The sequence below is a fragment of the Diadema setosum genome, chromosome 17 (assembly GCF_964275005.1).
Source record: "Diadema setosum chromosome 17, eeDiaSeto1, whole genome shotgun sequence".
In the NCBI taxonomy this organism is placed as follows: Eukaryota; Metazoa; Echinodermata; class Echinoidea; order Diadematoida; family Diadematidae; genus Diadema; species Diadema setosum.
The window spans coordinates 33,272,929-33,290,347 of record NC_092701.1 but is presented as its reverse complement, the minus strand read 5'-3'; the positions used below and the strand labels follow the sequence as shown (position 1 = coordinate 33,290,347).

At 39.6% G+C, this 17,419-nt stretch overlaps 1 protein-coding gene across 1 annotated transcript in view; it reads left to right on the top strand.

Moving 5' to 3' along the window:
* The window catches only part of LOC140240624 (contactin-3-like), a 110,990-nt gene that overhangs the window by 26,614 nt on the left and 66,957 nt on the right, over positions 1 to 17,419 (top strand). The window contains exons 5-6 of the mRNA XM_072320378.1: positions 539 to 826; positions 4,855 to 5,016. Of these exons, the coding sequence (XP_072176479.1) occupies positions 539 to 826; positions 4,855 to 5,016 (450 nt within the window). The remainder of the gene's footprint in view (positions 1 to 538; positions 827 to 4,854; positions 5,017 to 17,419) is intronic.

The following is a 17,419-nucleotide window of genomic DNA, read 5'->3' as shown; positions in this document are numbered from 1 at the left end:
ACTTGTTTCAGAAAAATGCATGGTTCTTCACTTTATCCTGCAGCCTCTTCTTCTCTGGAGAAGTTGCTTAAAAGCAATTGTTCTATAAATTCAGAAAATTACTTTTTTTTTTTCAACGTTTCAGAAGTCAAAGTATCATACCATTGATGCTGTTCAATGATTGGAATAACAGTTGCTTGCATCAAAACTTGAAAATGTTTGCCAAATAGAGAGATAGCATATAGACTCGTAGTATTTATTAGCTGCAATCACTTGTAAGATTGATATTGATGAAATTACATTGGCTTATTCTAACGAGCACATAACAAAAGGCCCTGATCTGAGGAATGTTGTCGGTTTCATTTTTCACTTATACCCAGATTTTTAAAGTTCTTGAATCATTTCTTGAATCCATCACAGGTAACTTTGTTCGTTGCATTGTCCACAAACTACTTTGGTCCATTCAAGCAGTCTGTTCCATGAATTCATTCAACAAATGTGATGTATGAATAAGTTAGGTGGCCTATAGTTGTTTTTGCCTGATGTATCATTCCTACAGCAAACCCAGGGGCCCCGTACATCAGTACCGGGCCTACCAGTCAAATCGTTCCTGTGGGCCAACCAGCGACTTTCCCCTGCGTTATTCTCGGTGACCCCGCCCCGATCATCGCCTGGCTCATTGATGGGGTGCCCGCAGACCTCAGCAACTCCACCAACGCCGTCGTGTTGTCTAGCGGCTCGCTGCACTTTTCGTCCGTGAGCCTGGACGACGAGGCTAGCTATGTCTGCACAGGAACCAGCCGGCTGGGTTCGGTGTCCACCAGCAGCGCCACCCTGACTGTTGCAAGTGAGTATATCTGGAAAGTGTCTTTAATTTTTCTGTTCGGTGTCACTTCACTTCATTTCTTCAGGCGGAGAGCGGGTAAATGGGTCAAGGGAACGGGAGGTGAATGTATAGATGGGAAGTGGGGGGGGGGGTAGGTAGAATGAGTATGGGTAAGGAGTGGGAATGGATAAAATAATTACAAGGGGTAGGGGACTGGTTGGGGTTGGACTGGTTAAGAAAAGTTTAAATGTGGATAATGGGGAGGAAGGGAGAGTTATTGTAGGGGTAATAAAAAGTTGCCCATAATGGAAGAATTCAGTTTTACCAGTCCTTAGTGTATTCTTTAATAGATTTGCCCTTTCCTGTCTGTATACCCACGGCCATGCAGACAATAATGTGACATGGCCAAAAAAATAGGAAACTAGAGACAGTAATTTCCCTTTTGTAGGCCCATCAATTCAGTCCCTGTCTCTAATGGGATCTAGGTCAGTTTAGTTGTGAGATTTCATCTAAAACCATGTTCACAGGACATCATAGGTTAAAATTTTAAGTTGAAATATTCAAGATTATGCTGTCTCTTTGGGGTCATGTTTATATGTATGCTTAAAGCCATGATTTTCACACAGAGTACCAATCATCATCACTTGCAGTTTGAAAACAATAAGCACAGCTGCCTCCCACACTTAATAAAGGTACTGTTTACCATTTGGAGCTATCGAGTTCTCACATTCAACGCATATATGTAGGTCAGTTGTATCACAAAGCATCCCACCATATGAAAATTTTGCAATAAAGCCTAAAATATAAGGAGATATTACTATTTTTTGTAATAAACCATAACTGTAGATGGCTTATTCTAGAAACAATTTTATTATATTACTGTTCACATTTTGTATGATTAACAGTACTTACATTGATTATACTGATTGACATTTTTATACTGGTTGTTTCCATCTCTAACTCACATTTTAGAACTATTTTGAAGCAATAAACCAGTGGGTTTTTGCTTCATCTGCAAATGGTAAATACAACTAATGCCTTTAAAAGTTCTCAAGCACACACACACACACACACACATATATGTCGAGCATACTTTCTGAATATTATGTGTACTTGTGAATATAGCAGACATGTAGGGCTGTATTTGAGTGGATACGTGAAAGCATGTGTGCACCACTTTAAAAAGTGACTCAGAGGTTTCCTGGATTGGATACATGTACAGTGTAATTCATTCTTAACCACAAGAGAAGAAGATATAATTTAATTTTCTAATTTTCAGTTGATTTTCTGGCACTTATTCCAAATTTGAAATGAGAATGCCCAGCAAGTGTTCTATCATGCACACTACATGTATGCAAAGCACTGGCAGTGCTCTTACAATTGAAGACTTTTAGTTAATATCAAGCTCATTTGAAAATTTTCAATACCATACATGTATTTGCATTCACAGTTTTGAAATTGCAAGCTGAAATTTATGTCATTAGCATTTGTGTGAATACTGTCTATGTCGACATATTTTGGAGGTATATGAATTTTGAATTAATTCGCAATAAAATTCAAATCCATTAACCTGTAATAAGTCAGCTTACTGTGACTTTTCTAATACATAGAAAATGATGCATCAGAGAGGCAAGAAACACACTTGTGGGTTGCATTCATCACACGACATTTGCTCCTACGACAATTGCTCTGGTCTTATTTTCTCCAACGACTTAAAGTCAGGGTTAGGGTAGTGATAGGGTTTTAGGTTTAGTTTGATGTGAGGATTAGGATTAGGGTTATGGTTGTGTACAGGTATGTGGGCAGAATTTATATTTGGCTTTAATATCATGCAGATATTCCATGGGAGCAATTGTCGCAGGAGCAAAATGTCATGGAACTGTTGCATTAAAGCCCAATCCTCTATTTGCTTTACTTTCCGAAAGGGCTGAAGGAACTACTTCCTATTCTGATAAGAGATTGATTGCTGATTCAGAATAAAATATGGATAGAGACCAAACCACCAACTCAATGTTGCCAAGTTAATTTGGGATACTGCTGTCAGATCTTATATTTAACTGGGTAATCATTAGCTGCTAATTGAATGAGTTACACTCTATAATGCATAAATGTTCATGTAGATACTCATGATGCCAAAAGAGCAAATTGCCTATTGTTTTGATTTTTAGTAGAAAGTGTATGGCTGCACTCCCATGTTCTGCTGGACAGATTAGCTGTGCCGGTGTCAATTTCCTTGCTTGTATTTCCTTAGCATTTCCCCATCTGTGGATATTTTGAGCTCCTGCTCTAGTTCTCTGCTTTTTGAGTGTCCTTTTCTTAAGTACATTTTCGGGGTATTTTGTGGGTTCTCATTTTGTTTTTCTTGGAAAAATGTGATGTCTTTGGCAGGTTTTCATTAACAAAAAGTGCATTTTATGTTTTCTTATTGTGAAATTCATAAATGCATTTCTCAATTAGATGAGAAATTACCGTATGCACGCTACATTTTGTGTTGTGTTTATTTTTGCGAGTTAACTGATATTTGCAATTATCAACTCATGAAAATGTAGCCTCCCGTGACACAGATGCACAGTATTATCTTTTCAAAGGTGGGATATCACTATTCTCCTGAAAACAAATTTAAAATTCTTATTTTTTATTCTGTTATTTGTGGTCCTCAATCCTAAATTCAACCGCTTGCTCAATTGCCGTATGAGTCGCAATTAGCAAAATAATGTACATGTACTTGCAAAATATGTTGCATATTCTCTTCTGTTGCGCCATATCTGTGGAACTCTCTACCATCCCACTTCGGAATTGTAACAACCTCAATAGCTTCAAATCTGAATTAAAGACTTATTTTTTTCCAGCAACTTCGTAAGTGATGTGTGACACATTGTGGGAGCTAGGCACCTTCGAATGTTACTACAGATTAGTGGCGTTACTGTATATAAATGTTGTTTCTTCATCATCATCATCATCACCATCATCATAATAGATTATTGTTTAATAATGACATTAGTTTTCCATCATATTCTGTTTTAATCCTTTCCTTGTAAGTTTACTGCAAATCATGCATCTTGCATATGCAGTGCATTTTTACTCTTGTTCCTTTGCTAGATTTGCTTTTAAAAAAAGAAAGAAAAGAAAAGAAAGAGAAGATAGATGAGAGATGAAAAGAACAGGGAAGGAAGAGGGGGAAAGCGAGATGTATACGTACTAGGTTTCTTCAAGGTCCAGGTTGACTCAGGTTGCTCTCACTTTATTTAGAATTAGCCATGACTTTAATATTGCCTCTTCAGGGATATTTTTGGCTTGAAAGCACATTTTAATGTGACTGTCTGATTAATACCAACCTGTCATGAGACATAAACTCATGGAGAGATGAGCAATAATCTGTAGAGCCATTACATAGTTGCTTTCTCAATGATCTATTTAAATGTAGTTTGAGCTGTCAATCAAAATTTCCCAGTGATTTATGTTGAACTTTTAAAAAAGACGTTATGTCCTACTGCATTTCTGAGAATCACAGATATAAATACTAAGGAGTCACTTTATACGCCATTAAAAGAATAGTGAGGCTAATTTTTTGTGAATTGTGACTTCCTGACAGTTTCTTATGTGGTTAAATTCATGACTGTGGAGTCCAGTACTGAACAGAGAAATGTATCTGTACACATCACATTCATGTCGGGATCAGAGTTCAATATTTTTGCATGTTTTTAATTTCGCGAATAACACCCAACTTGCTAAATTTGTGAAAATGAAAACCTTGCGAAACATTCAACATAATATAGTTAAAGTGTTTGGAGACTGGCATTAATGGTCAAATGAGAGAAGTGGTACCTAGGACATGTAGACATTGCAAAGGCGGTGTATTGCCTCAAGAATGAAATCCTGCATATTGTACATACATGCGCAATAAAACCTTGCTTTGAAATTTGACAGACACAAGCGTGACACTATTTGATTTGATATGATGATTGCCTGAAATAACATCATCTACACTCTTACACCGAGACACCTGTCATGGCTTTATAATCTATGTTTCCCTCCTTTCCAATTGCCAGGTATGGACTGGAACTTTGTCACCGAGCCATCTGACGTCGAGGAGCTCCAGGGTCGGCCGGTCACCCTGGCCTGTAGCCCACCAGCCAGTAGACCCCCTGCCAACGTCACCTGGTTTAAGAATGATCAGGTCTTCACCCCACACTTGAGAGCCGTTGTGACGTGTAAGTCAGTGCTGCAGATTTTCTTTCATGGAGCTCTCTCACCCTCTGTCTCTACCCCGTCCTCTTCTTTCATCATCTTCTCCCTTCATTGTCTATCATCTTGTCCAGGTGCTCCTGTGACAGTTGCTCCGATCTTGTTTTCTCCAAGGACTTTGGGTTAGCTTTCGGGTTGTGATAGGGTTTTAGATTTAGTTTGATGTGAGGATTAGGGTTATGTTTGTTGGTAGAATTTACACTGTATGTTTTTGGCTTAGCGTGCAGATATTTCATTGGAGCAATTGTCACAGGAGCAAATGTCATGGAACCCTTGTCCAATCTTTGCCCGAACCAATGCCCATCCCATCCATTATTACATCAAGTTATTGTAGAATTTTACTGCAGAAATAATCATCTGGTCATCATTAAATGCCCAACTCTGCATTTTACTGTTTAAAAAAGATTTAATAGATTGAATTGGTTGAGAGTACATTATATTTACCCTAAATCAGAGAGAAATTTACAAAAAAAAAAATCTAATTTGAGAGAGATTGATTCAAAATGCCTTGCGAGCTAGGTTCAATACTTTGCACAACCTATGGTTTAGGTATGACTTTCGGCACATATATGATGGAACAACACACATGCACTAGTTTCATCTATCATAGTCCACATGCACATTAACCTGTTGAAGACGGACTGATTTTTTGCTACAACATGCATTTCCCATAGACACTTGCCCGAGTATATTCTCAGGATTCGTCTTTATTGGTTGGAGATGATTTTTAGCTTCCTGGTCTTTTCATTGCTATTGAAAGAGATGATCCTGCTGAGTTTAAGACTCGACTATCCCGGCCTGAACTATCATTTGATGTTCTGTTCTGCCTCAAAAAAAAACTGGAACATTCTAAATTCAAAGATACATGTACCATCCCTTCTTCTGCATTAGAGTCAGGTCAGCCAAGACTAGCTATATAGCCCAGATACATGTACTGTAAAACCAGAAATACTTGCATGCATTTACACATGTATTTGGGAACAATAACATGAATATCACTGATACTTTGCATACAACCTATCTCTTTACCTTCATCTTGACAGTAGTATCTTCATGGCATTTTAATTCTCAAAATCATATATCTTGAATATCAAATATTTGCTTTCAATCTGACATTGTTTGTCTCTAGTTTGATGCATGTGATGGTTTAAAAACATTACTATTAATTCAATGTGTTGTTGGAAAGGAAAAATATATATTTAGTCGGCTGGTTGGGAGGCTAATCCCACAGCAGACCGTCCACTCAAGGACACTGGACACTGTCCTGGGAAGTCGTCAGATCTCACCCTAGTTATCTCTCCTAACCGCCATTATTCCCAGGGGTGTGTTTAGAGAAGAGAAGAGAAGAGAAGAGAAGAGAGAATGATATCATAGTTTATTAGGATGTAATTGGTAGAGAGATACAGATAGATAGGTTGATAAATAGATAAAGTAGATATAATATCTTTAATAGATAAGTAAGTAAGAAGGTAGGTACATGTAGGAAAGTAGGTAGGTAGATTGGTATCGATAGATAGATAGATGAATAGATAAATAGACAGATAGATAGGTAGATAGATAGATAGATAGATAGATATCTGGGTAGATAGAATGATGAATAGACCAAAAACTGAATAGGTAACCACTATCTTGTGTAAGAGTAAGAGTCACAAACAAAGTGTAAAAGGAATCTGCTTGACCCAGAAAAGAGTTTGGCAGAGAGAAGACAAAAAGACATAAAAACAACCAAACCCCCCCACAAAAAACCCAAACAAACAAACAAACAAACAAACTAACAAACTTTTAAGAAATGCAAACAAGGGAAATTGCGTAGAAAGATACAGTGTATATAATGTATTTAAATGAAAAACACAAAGAAAATGGTATCCCATTTTTTTTTTTTTTGCTAATTTTCTCATTGTAGGCTCTTAAGCAGTTACGAGTGGGGGATGCAGAGTAAGAAATGCTATAAAGGAAATTAGGTTTGCCATGATAGGGAGAACAGTCATAAAGAGATCGTACAAAAAGATGAAGCTAGGATGGGGGAGGAGGGGTGAGGGGGAGTTCAGACAAACTTTTTACACCTATGAGATATTAAAATCAGGGATATGAGACCTTGATAGCAGTTTACAAGTACATGCAAACTTCAGAGACAGGCTGGCACCAGGAGACAAAAGATTCCAAGGATTAACTACCTAGAAGAGGACAAGGAGACTAAATGATTTTTAAAAAAGGGGAGGATAAAATGGAGATCCAAGAAATTTTTACGGAAATTCTACCTGAATGCCCAGATTATGGTATCAGCTGATAGAACACAGACAGGAGGAAAGGGAAATTGAGGCCAAGAACTGTGTGCCTTCTGAGCGAGATATTGCAAATTTTATGTTAAACCCTGGGAGAAGGGATGTCAGATTCCCATCCCCCTCCCCACCCCCAACCCATCCACTTTCCTATCCCCTTACCCCATCCTCTACCTCTGAACATCACTTTACTCCATGCACAGAACACACAAAGTGGAATATAAAGATAAAACTCCCTAGAGGAAGCGGTTAGGCCGGTGAGCAACCGATATGACTTCATGACTTATGAAGTATGACTGACGACCTCGTATTCTAGTGTGTGAGAGCTGGGTAAGTTGTGCAGAGTTGCATTTGCTCACACACAGTAATAAGCCAAAGAGGGGTCAGAACAGAATCATTGAGAATAAAAATCAATTTCTTGGAGTATGTTATTTTTGACTGAGAATTACATGTAGATGGGGAAAGTTGTAGGATTTTGAATAGTTCAGTGAATTTAAAAGGAATGGGCTCAACATTAGCGGTGGCCCAAGACCACTGAAAATTGATGTTGGGCCACCAAATTTCAGAAAAGGTTATCTTTTGGTCCCTTAATTGGGTAATTGTGATTCAAAATGAATTGTTACGTTTGGTTTTATTTCAAACCACCAAAATTTCAGATTTAAAGATATTAAATAGTGGCCCAAATGGCCCACCAGAGAAAAAAAAGAGTTAGTGTCAAGCCCTGATATAAAGAATGGCAGGAAAAGAGATCAGAGAGAGAGAGAAGATAGAAGGATGGGATGATAGAGGGAAGGAAGAAATGAAGGAGAAAAAGAGGGAAAGGACAGAATAAGAATGTGTGTTTGTGTTCAAACTCCAAGAGAGAGGGTCAAAGAGAAGATTTTCTAGTCAATGACAAGACAGACGGAGATGCCGGCGGATTCAACGTTGGTTAAAACATTGGAAGTTGACGGAAGGAAGGTCAGACAAGTGATGACTAGAGAGTGCCACTCTGGAAATAGAATTCATTTCACCATGCAGACTCCAGCCCTGTTTTCTCCACTTTTAGACACCTTAGGGGAATATAGCCCTAAGTGAGTTTGCACCATTGCTATCTTATCATCAGGCTGTGCCTCCTAGCACATTTTAAGCCGAGGGGAAAACCCAATTAAGACGAGGAGCCCCCGAATCGTAAATATTTGCGCTACGCCTGGATAGCACGCTTCCCCGTCCCAGTCGGTGGGGAAATGGACTGACGCCTTGCCGTAACGCCCGGTATAGGCACCCTCCCAGTCAAGGGTGGAGGGCAGGGTGTTGTGCACTGGTGCGTGTCCATGGCGCTATGGCTGCACCCCTGACCCAGCACCCATGGGGGCAGCTAAATTCATCCCCTCTCTGGAGTGAGATGTTTGAAAATAGGGCATGAACTCTATCTAGGAGTGACCTGTGTGCCTCCTCTGGTACAGTTGTACAATTTGAAGGCATTTAGGACTTCTGCCTGTTTGAGAAATGCAGTTTGTGTCGTTGATACAGCTAGATGGAATAATAATGTAATTTCATAAAGTGCTAATATTTCATTGTATGGCTGCTTTAAACTGTAAGCTGTAAAAGCGTAGATGAAATGCAATTATTTACAATATGTATGGAATAACCACTGATTGCTTGAAAACTTGCTCTGATATGGTGAGTGTGTCTATTATCTCTTGGGTGTAATCAGTGAAGCCGAGTATATGGCTTTTCACAGAATTCCCCAAGTAACAATCATGTTACATTATGCAAACAGAGTATATCAGACCTGCTGAACATAAATCTGTGTATGTGGCACACCAAGATAGACACGCAACCAGCATCTAATTCAGACCATGAGGAAAGATTTCCTCGAAATCAAGTATTTTAGGAAATAATCTAATATGTCCCAAGTGGGAGGGTTGAATTAAAAAAAAAAAAAAAAACCAAATGTAGGATTGCCGTAATGCATGTATGCTGTTAGCTGATGGTTCTGTGTGTGTGCAGTACCTGTGGTTTTAGAAATTGTGGATGACACTTCAACGGAGAATTAAATCAAATTAATTGCAGCATGCCGAGAACAGATAAAACGGCCTGCCTTGCCCCGTTGGTTTCACATGTGGCACGCACACCGCCTTGATGCCGTGTGATACGGGCGCACCTGACTCCAGATTTACCGTGTGATGCCGCTAGCCAGTGCAAGAACGACGATTGGATAAGTTGCCGTAGATGAGCGCAAGATAGCAGATTGACCTATTTTTATCTTTGTCGCTACCCAAACAGGATTCAAATTTTATGTCCTGTTTTCTCTACTGTCCAGGACTGCAAGATATGCCAATAACTGTTCAAATGAACATGAAGATGTTTGGGTTGTGTGGCTGATGGACCCAATATGCAATAGGTTTGCTAAAAAAGATACTTACATTTGTAACACGTATTGTCTACACGTCTACACACATTTGCAGTCACGTGGTATATGATGTCGCTGTGCGTTTCTGTCATCTGAAGTGCAGATTGTGTGCTTCTGGTAGTACAGAGGGTAGGTACAGCTACCAGTGAAATACTTGCTGACATACAAAGTGTCGGAAGGTATGTCCTTGTGCGTGGCAACAAGTTGATTGAGATATATGAAGAATATTGGTTTGGTGTTGTTTGCAGGTTTGGTTTTGTTGCTATAGTAATATCAATGCTTGCTGCATGTGATTACATAACAGCTTACTCAATTACATTATCAGTTAGCTACGTGTAGGTGCACCTGTCCACAGATATATGGGGGAATCAGTGCTATGCTGTGTGTCTTAATCATTCTGTGTTCCAAGATCTCAAATATAATAAAGCAGTACACAGTATGTTTGTCACCAAACTGTATGTCAGAATGCAAAGTTTTGTGATGAATGTAAGTGCAATCAAAGTTAGGTAGGTTTTAACTTTTAATGTGTGCGTATGTGAGAGAGAGAACATTTGCGTTGGAGAGAAAGATTGTGCTAAAAGAGAGAGGGGAGGAAGATAGTGGAGAGGGGTAGAACAAGATATATTTCCAAGTTGTATACTTGGGGATAGTAGACAAATTGATAGCATTTAGCATAGAAATAAAATGAAAATGATGTTAAATGAAGATATAGCCATTATCAAAAGTACTGCAGACATGAAACAATAAATGGGTGGAAAAAAAAAACAACCCCCCCAAAAAAAAACAAAACAAAACAAAACAAACAAACAAACAAACAAAAACAAGGAGGTTCAGGGGGGCGCAAGGAAAAAAGAAGATCAAGAATGTACATGCAGGGAGATCCTCACTGGATAACAATCCAAATTTCAAAAAGTGTCGATGGAAGTTCATTAGGGCAGCTGGGGGTGGTGAGGTGGGGGGGGGGAGGGGAGGGGGTTGATGGAGAGGAGGCAACCATGTGATGCCTCGGATATTAGGGTATAGCCCAGATTCCCCTATCAACCCCCCTCCTGATAATTCCCGATCCCTCAAGGTATATGGGTCGTGTGCAACACCTATGTACTAGGTACCTGACAATTCCTGATTTGTCACATTGTGCGTCCAGGTCTGCATACATCCCTATTATGGATGGAATACATTTAGTAGAATTAATAAGAACTCTTCTCAATCATGCTTTTTGAAAATATTCATTATCTTTTCAAAGTCTCAAAGTTTTCATACTCCAATTCAGCTTTTCTTTCTTCAAGTACATGTATTTGTTGTGAAAACTGAAAACATCTCAGCAACTAGCAATTGAGTTCCATAAATATAAGTGGGAGGGGAAAAAAAGCAACGAACCCAGTCCAAAATAAAAAGAGACTTTCCAAAACAGTCTACAAAAAAGCACTCGATTTTGGGAAAAATTTGTTACAAATTGATCCATCAATGTGCAAAAAATGGCTTTTGCTACTGAAAATGATGCTCCCAGGTTCGCCAAAAAGCGAACCTGGCAGCCAGGTTCGCCAAAAAGCGAACCTGGCTGCAAGGTTTGCCAAAAAGCGAACCTGGCCGCCAGGTTCGCAAAAAAAGCAAACCTGGCTGCAAGGTTCCCCAAAAAGCGAACCTGGCTGCAAGGTTTGCCAGAAAGCGAACCTGGCCGCCAGGTTCGCCAAAAAGCGAACCTGGCTGCAAGGTTCGCCAAAAAGCGAACCTGGCCGCCAGGTTCGCCAATAAGCGAACCTGGCTGCAAGGTTTGCCAAAAAGCGAACTTGGCTGCCAGGTTCGCCAAAAAGCGAACCTGGCTGCCAGGTTCGCCAAAAAGCGAACCTGGCTGCAAGGTTTGCCAAAAAGCGAACCTGGCCGCCAGGTTCGCCAAAAAGCAAACCTGACCGCCAGGTTCGCCAAAAAGCGAACCTGGCTGCAAGGTTCGCCAAAAAGCGAACCTGGCTGCCTGGCTGCCAGGTTCGCCAATAAGCGAACCTGGCTGCAAGGTTTGCCAAAAAGCGAACCTGGCTGCCAGGTTCGCCAAAAAGCGAACCTGGCTGCAAGGTTTGCCAAAAAGCGAACCTGGCCGCCAGGTTCGCCAAAAGGCGAACCTGGCCGCCAGGTTCGCCAAAAAGCGAACCTGACCGCCAGGTTCGCCAAAAAGCGAACCTGGCCGCAAGGTTCGCCAAAAAGCGAACCTGGCTGCAAGGTTCGCCAAAAAGCGAACCTGGCCGCCAGGTTCGATAATAAGCGAACCTGGCTGCAAGGTTTGCCAAAAAGCGAACTTGGCCGCCAGGTTCGCCAAAAAGCGAACCTGGCTGCCAGGTTTGCCAAAAAGCGAACCTGGCCGCCAGGTTTGCCAAAAAGCGAAGCTGGCTGCCAGGTTCACCAAAAAGCGAGGCAGACACATATAGTGTGACATATAGTGTGACTGTATGTGAGCTTTATAATTTCATGAGGATTGATTTGTTGATTTTATTTTCTGATCTTTATTTGTGATTTAATTGAAAGGTAGCATGGAACATCTCGATAACTATGATTAAGTTGGAATACTTGTTAATCAAAACTAATTAGCAGTGCTTGTTTGTTCGTTTTGTTTTTTTGTAGATTGCATTGCACACATATTAAAAAATAACTTTTGATAGTGGGTGTGCATGGAAATTAAGCCTTTTTGTAATTTTGTAATTCGCAGAAAGATGATAAATGCAGCCTTTAGGCCTATGCTTCTCCTATATTTTCTACATCGCACCTGAGAACTGGATTGTATTCGGCTATTAGTATTGATAGATATAGCCCTGCATGTGGTGTGTGAGTGTGTGAACATACATATGCTCTGTACATGTAATTATCCATACATGCCAGGGCTGTCAACATAGGAAACTAGTTGAGAGTGAGACTCCCATAGGCCAATGCTATTAGGAGTCAAAATGCGTGAGATCAATAGAAATGCATGGAAATGAAATAAGTTTTAGATCGAGTGAGAAAGGACCTCAATGCATGAGAGTTGGCAGCCCTGACCTGCACATGTATGCAAAGTTTGTATGTGCTAGGCTTTGCATTCTGCGTAACAAGTTTGAATATTTTGCACACTACACAGCATACACATGAAGTGGAACATTATCATTAAATGCAATTTACGTGTAATGGTAAAGCAAGAACTGTAACTACCGGTACACAATCAATGTAATATTTTGCAACAACATTCAAGCATGCATATTGATCAGAAGAAAGCTATATAAAGTTATAGGGCCAGTACCAGGTATCGCACCAACATTTGATGAAGTCCAAATGTCAAATTGACAAACATAAGTAAGTCAAATGCTCACAACTCATAAAAGGATATACAGTAGTTCTGGACACTCAATCGAAATGTTTATTCACAGCTCCTAATCATTGCATGATCACCATCCAGTGCACCACTGGCCTCATCCTGTGAAGTAAACAGTTTACAAGAGAATATGGGATAGACTTACAGTTGTACAAACTACATGGTGTACGTACTATGAAATCCGTTTAACAATATTTGTGAGTCAGGACACTGCTCTCTTATCACAGTCGTCATCTTATGGCGAGTCCTCTTCTTCAAATGGCCATGTTCACATGAGCAACATATAACATGCTGGTTTCAGAGGATTTATATTGTGGGGATGGAAAGTGTGGAACGATGTCTGGCCTATGTCCATCAGTGCAGGGGTCAGAAAAGGTCAAGACCTAGCCAACTGCCAAATCCGCAGAGGGTTCAGTGAGTGAAATGTGATAATTCAGACACACTATAGCCTGCACTACACATAGCTATACAGTTCTCATGGCAGCGTGTGTGCAAACCAAGGTTATTGATAATGTTTTGGTGGGAAGCCACTTGTATGAGATGTATTAAACTAACAATCCCACCTCATCCCTGCTTGTGAATATATCATACACATGAACATTATAAAAGGGGATGGCTAGTACAGGGCTGCCATAATTGGAAACTTTAGTTGAGAGTGAGACTCCCATAGGCCAATGCTATAATTTAGGAGTCAAAATGAGTGATATCAATAGAAATGCATGCAAATGAAATAAAGTTTTAGAGTGAGAAAGGACCAAAATGAGTGCTAGCAACTGTTCAGTGGGAATGCTGGGGGATGATTGTTCCAATCCTTGCGGGATAGACTACTTTATATACCGGTATCTATTGTTGTGTGAAAATTATTTGCTTGAGAATGAATGGTCTCATATAATTATTATTCAAGTTATGTGCAGTTCAATGTTTCCAGGTTAGCATGCCTGACAGTGACGGGGCATATACTGCACATTGCTTGAATATGAGATCATTCTGAGGCAAATAATTTTCATTCAACAATAGATATACATGTATAATATACTCATAAAAGAATCCCACAAGGATTGCAACAATCACCCCTCAGCATTCCCACTGATTCCTACTGATCAGTTTGGTAATACAGGCTATCCCCTGTAAGTATGCATTTCAGTTAATTGAAACAGGTTTGTTTAGTATTTGCTTGTTCATGTGTTTGCTTGTTTTGGCGATCATGGCGATCATGGAAATTTGACAGAACTCCACAGTAACATACCCAGTTTTATGTTGATTGTGAAGTTAAGGCAATTTAGATGATTTTGATAATTTACATGTGAATGCTAGAAGCTTAATAAGAATTATAGTGAGCTGCATGGTTTCTTTATTGTCCTAGAAGCTGCCTCTAAAAACCCACTTCTTACGTATATAGACATGACATACAAATATCAGGATACTCTTTTGCTCTGGCGTATATATAACTTAAGCTTAACAGTTGGGCCGTGGGTGGACGTGTCATTCATGATGCGGCAACTGATCCTTTATAAGATCAGTGATGCAGCTTGCTTGGAGCATACAAAAAAGCTGTATGGTGTCTTCAAGAAAGCACATTGAAACAGCATCCATATCCATGATTAATGGCAGTGTAACGATCTTATGGCATGTAGGCCTACACAGCAATAACACTGCTTTGGCAGTACCCTGAAGGCCTATGTTTTTGGTAGTAGATGATTTAATTCATCCGTTCAAAGAATAATGAGCGGGGTATTACGTAAACAGGAGAAATCAGAAATTCAAAAGGAATGGTGCAAAAGTATACTAGTGCATTAAGATAAGTACTCAATTAATGAATGAAAATTCATTAGCATTTGATGAGGATCGACTATAAGATCACAAATGAAATTTTGATCCTTGTTCAAGCAACATAAAGACTCATACATTTGCTATGGAGATCAATTACCTTCACATTGACATATGAAAATCATTACTCAAAGTGAACAGAGGGGCTACATTGCATCTGCAGACATTGATAACAGGAGGAAACCCATACTTGATATTCATAATCTGTACTTTTTGACATCCTTTTTATAGCTCACCTGAGCTGAAGGCTCAATTGAGTTATTGCGTGTGCTCTTTGTCCGGTGTGTGATGTGCGTCATGCGTTAATTTTGTACTTTCATTTTCTTCTTGAAAACCCCATGACTGATACAACATAGTTCACCAAACTTGGCAGGTAGCATCCATCCCGAGGGGAATAGAATCTCAATTTATGCAAATGGGCACCTTTTAAAAAAAAGTTATTTATGAAGTTTTCAGGTGGATAGAGGCAGTCCTATACATCGATCCAAGTGTTTTCAATTTCTTTAAAGTTTTTTTTTTGTGTGTGTGTGTGTGTGTGTGTGTGTGTGTGTGTGTCTGTTTTGCGTTTGTGTTAAGAATTATTCAAACGAAAAGTGCAAAGATGATGGGATGTACCCATGATTTTTTTTTTTCTTTTTTTATGTCTAGAACGTCTGGTATTATTTTATAGAAAGCTGTTTTTTTTTAAGTCACCTTGATATGAGGTCCTCATCCTTTTCATCCAATTTAGCTATACTGCCATGTAATTGATTAATTGTAAGCCCTAGGGATCTCACTAATCTGGCTGTGGTGACAGAACAGTAATGTTTGTACAGGCCTATGCCAGAATGAATGTATTTGCAAAAGTTAAGGGTCCCTTTAAGACAACCAAACTTGGTGGCACACAGAGTGCATGGTGCACACAGCAAAGTGCTATACAGTGGGCTAATGTTACTTTACTCTCCCCTGACCATGAGTCTGGTGAATGTTTTGGCCAAGTCTTATCAAGGTGACATTCTTTTTGACCCCTGAACTGTACAGGGGCAAAAGTTAAATACTTTCCCCACAATACAGCATACACTGGACACTCACAGAGCTACCAAGTCTCACGCAGAATGCGTGAAACTCGAGCATTTAGGGTCTGTCTCACGATCTCATGCATGGCACCCATTTTTCTCACGCATCTGGTGAAGTCTGCAATTTGGGCCAAAAATAAGGAGCATAGCTCAAAGGATTAAAGTGATAGTTGCAATTGAAGGTATATTTCCCTTTTGCCTTTCAAAATTAGTAAAAAATAGTCACTAAAGTATGCACCAGATCGCATCATTAAGAGCTAATAATTTAAAAAAGCTCCCTACAATGGGAGTGGGACACCCTCCTCGTTCGCATGCGCATGAGCGCCAAGACGCCGAGTCATAAAAATCTCACTCATAAAAGTTTTTTGAACTTGGCATCTCTGCACTCATTGTGAACATACAACTTCCTGCATTGAGAAAGTATAGTGTCCAGGGCCCTTTTCATGAAACTTTTTATGAGTGCCAAATTGCAATTATAGCTGTTGTAATGAAATCCTTACATGATTGGATTGGCGCAGAACAAATTTGTCACAGAAATGTGGTAGTTAATGTCACGGATAACAAGTTTTGACTTAGGACCCCCGATTAAGAATATTGTTAACATGTTCCATACTTTAGTTGCTAAAATTTTTTCAGTTACCCCTTTTTCCTTTAATAGCAGAGTTCTAAACTGTTTTGGCATTGTGATATTGTTATGCCCTAAAATTGAAATCAATATTTTCTTGATTTACCCTTGACTTCAACAAACCTCAATTATAAGGCTTTACATTGTTTCATTAGGTGATCATATTCGTGTCGCGTTACCTACTTTTCGTGAATAACATGGCCTAATATACAAAGGGTTGGGTAAGCAGAGACTCCATACCCTCCCGTTTTCAACTGGAGATCTCCCGCTGAAAGCCCATTTTCGCAAAATCTCCCGTTCTCCCGATTGAGATTTGATTTCTCCCGCCCTGGCTCTGTGTCTCCCGGTGGAAAGGATTTCTTACTTATTGCTATCGTATTTTGAAAAAATAAGCCTAAGATAGCACCAGAGAACATCTAAAACCCTAGGAACTTCGCGCTTCGCACATATCAACTTGGAGTCTCCCGTCTGTTAGGGGTTTCGGGCGGGAGAATCTCCAGATCAGAAGGTGCTTGGGGTTGGAGTCTCTGGGTAAGGTCAGGTCATCGAATGCAAAGTATGCTGCTTCCGGCCACCCAAGAAAGGGTATGTGATTGCAGTCTGATGAGTAAAACTTTTTTTCTTTTTTTTTTCGATGTTTTATTGAAGAAAACACATGACATACAAACAAGAACAAAACACTACATGCATTATAATTTGATACAAAATATCAAACAAGGCCTGACATTAAAGACCTAATAAAATGGTTTAGACATTTTTTTCTTAATGATGTAATAATATCAAATGTTAAATTCTAAGTAATTCTATGGTCGTGCGGGGTTTTGTACTGTTCTGAATTTTGTTCTACATTTGTTAAC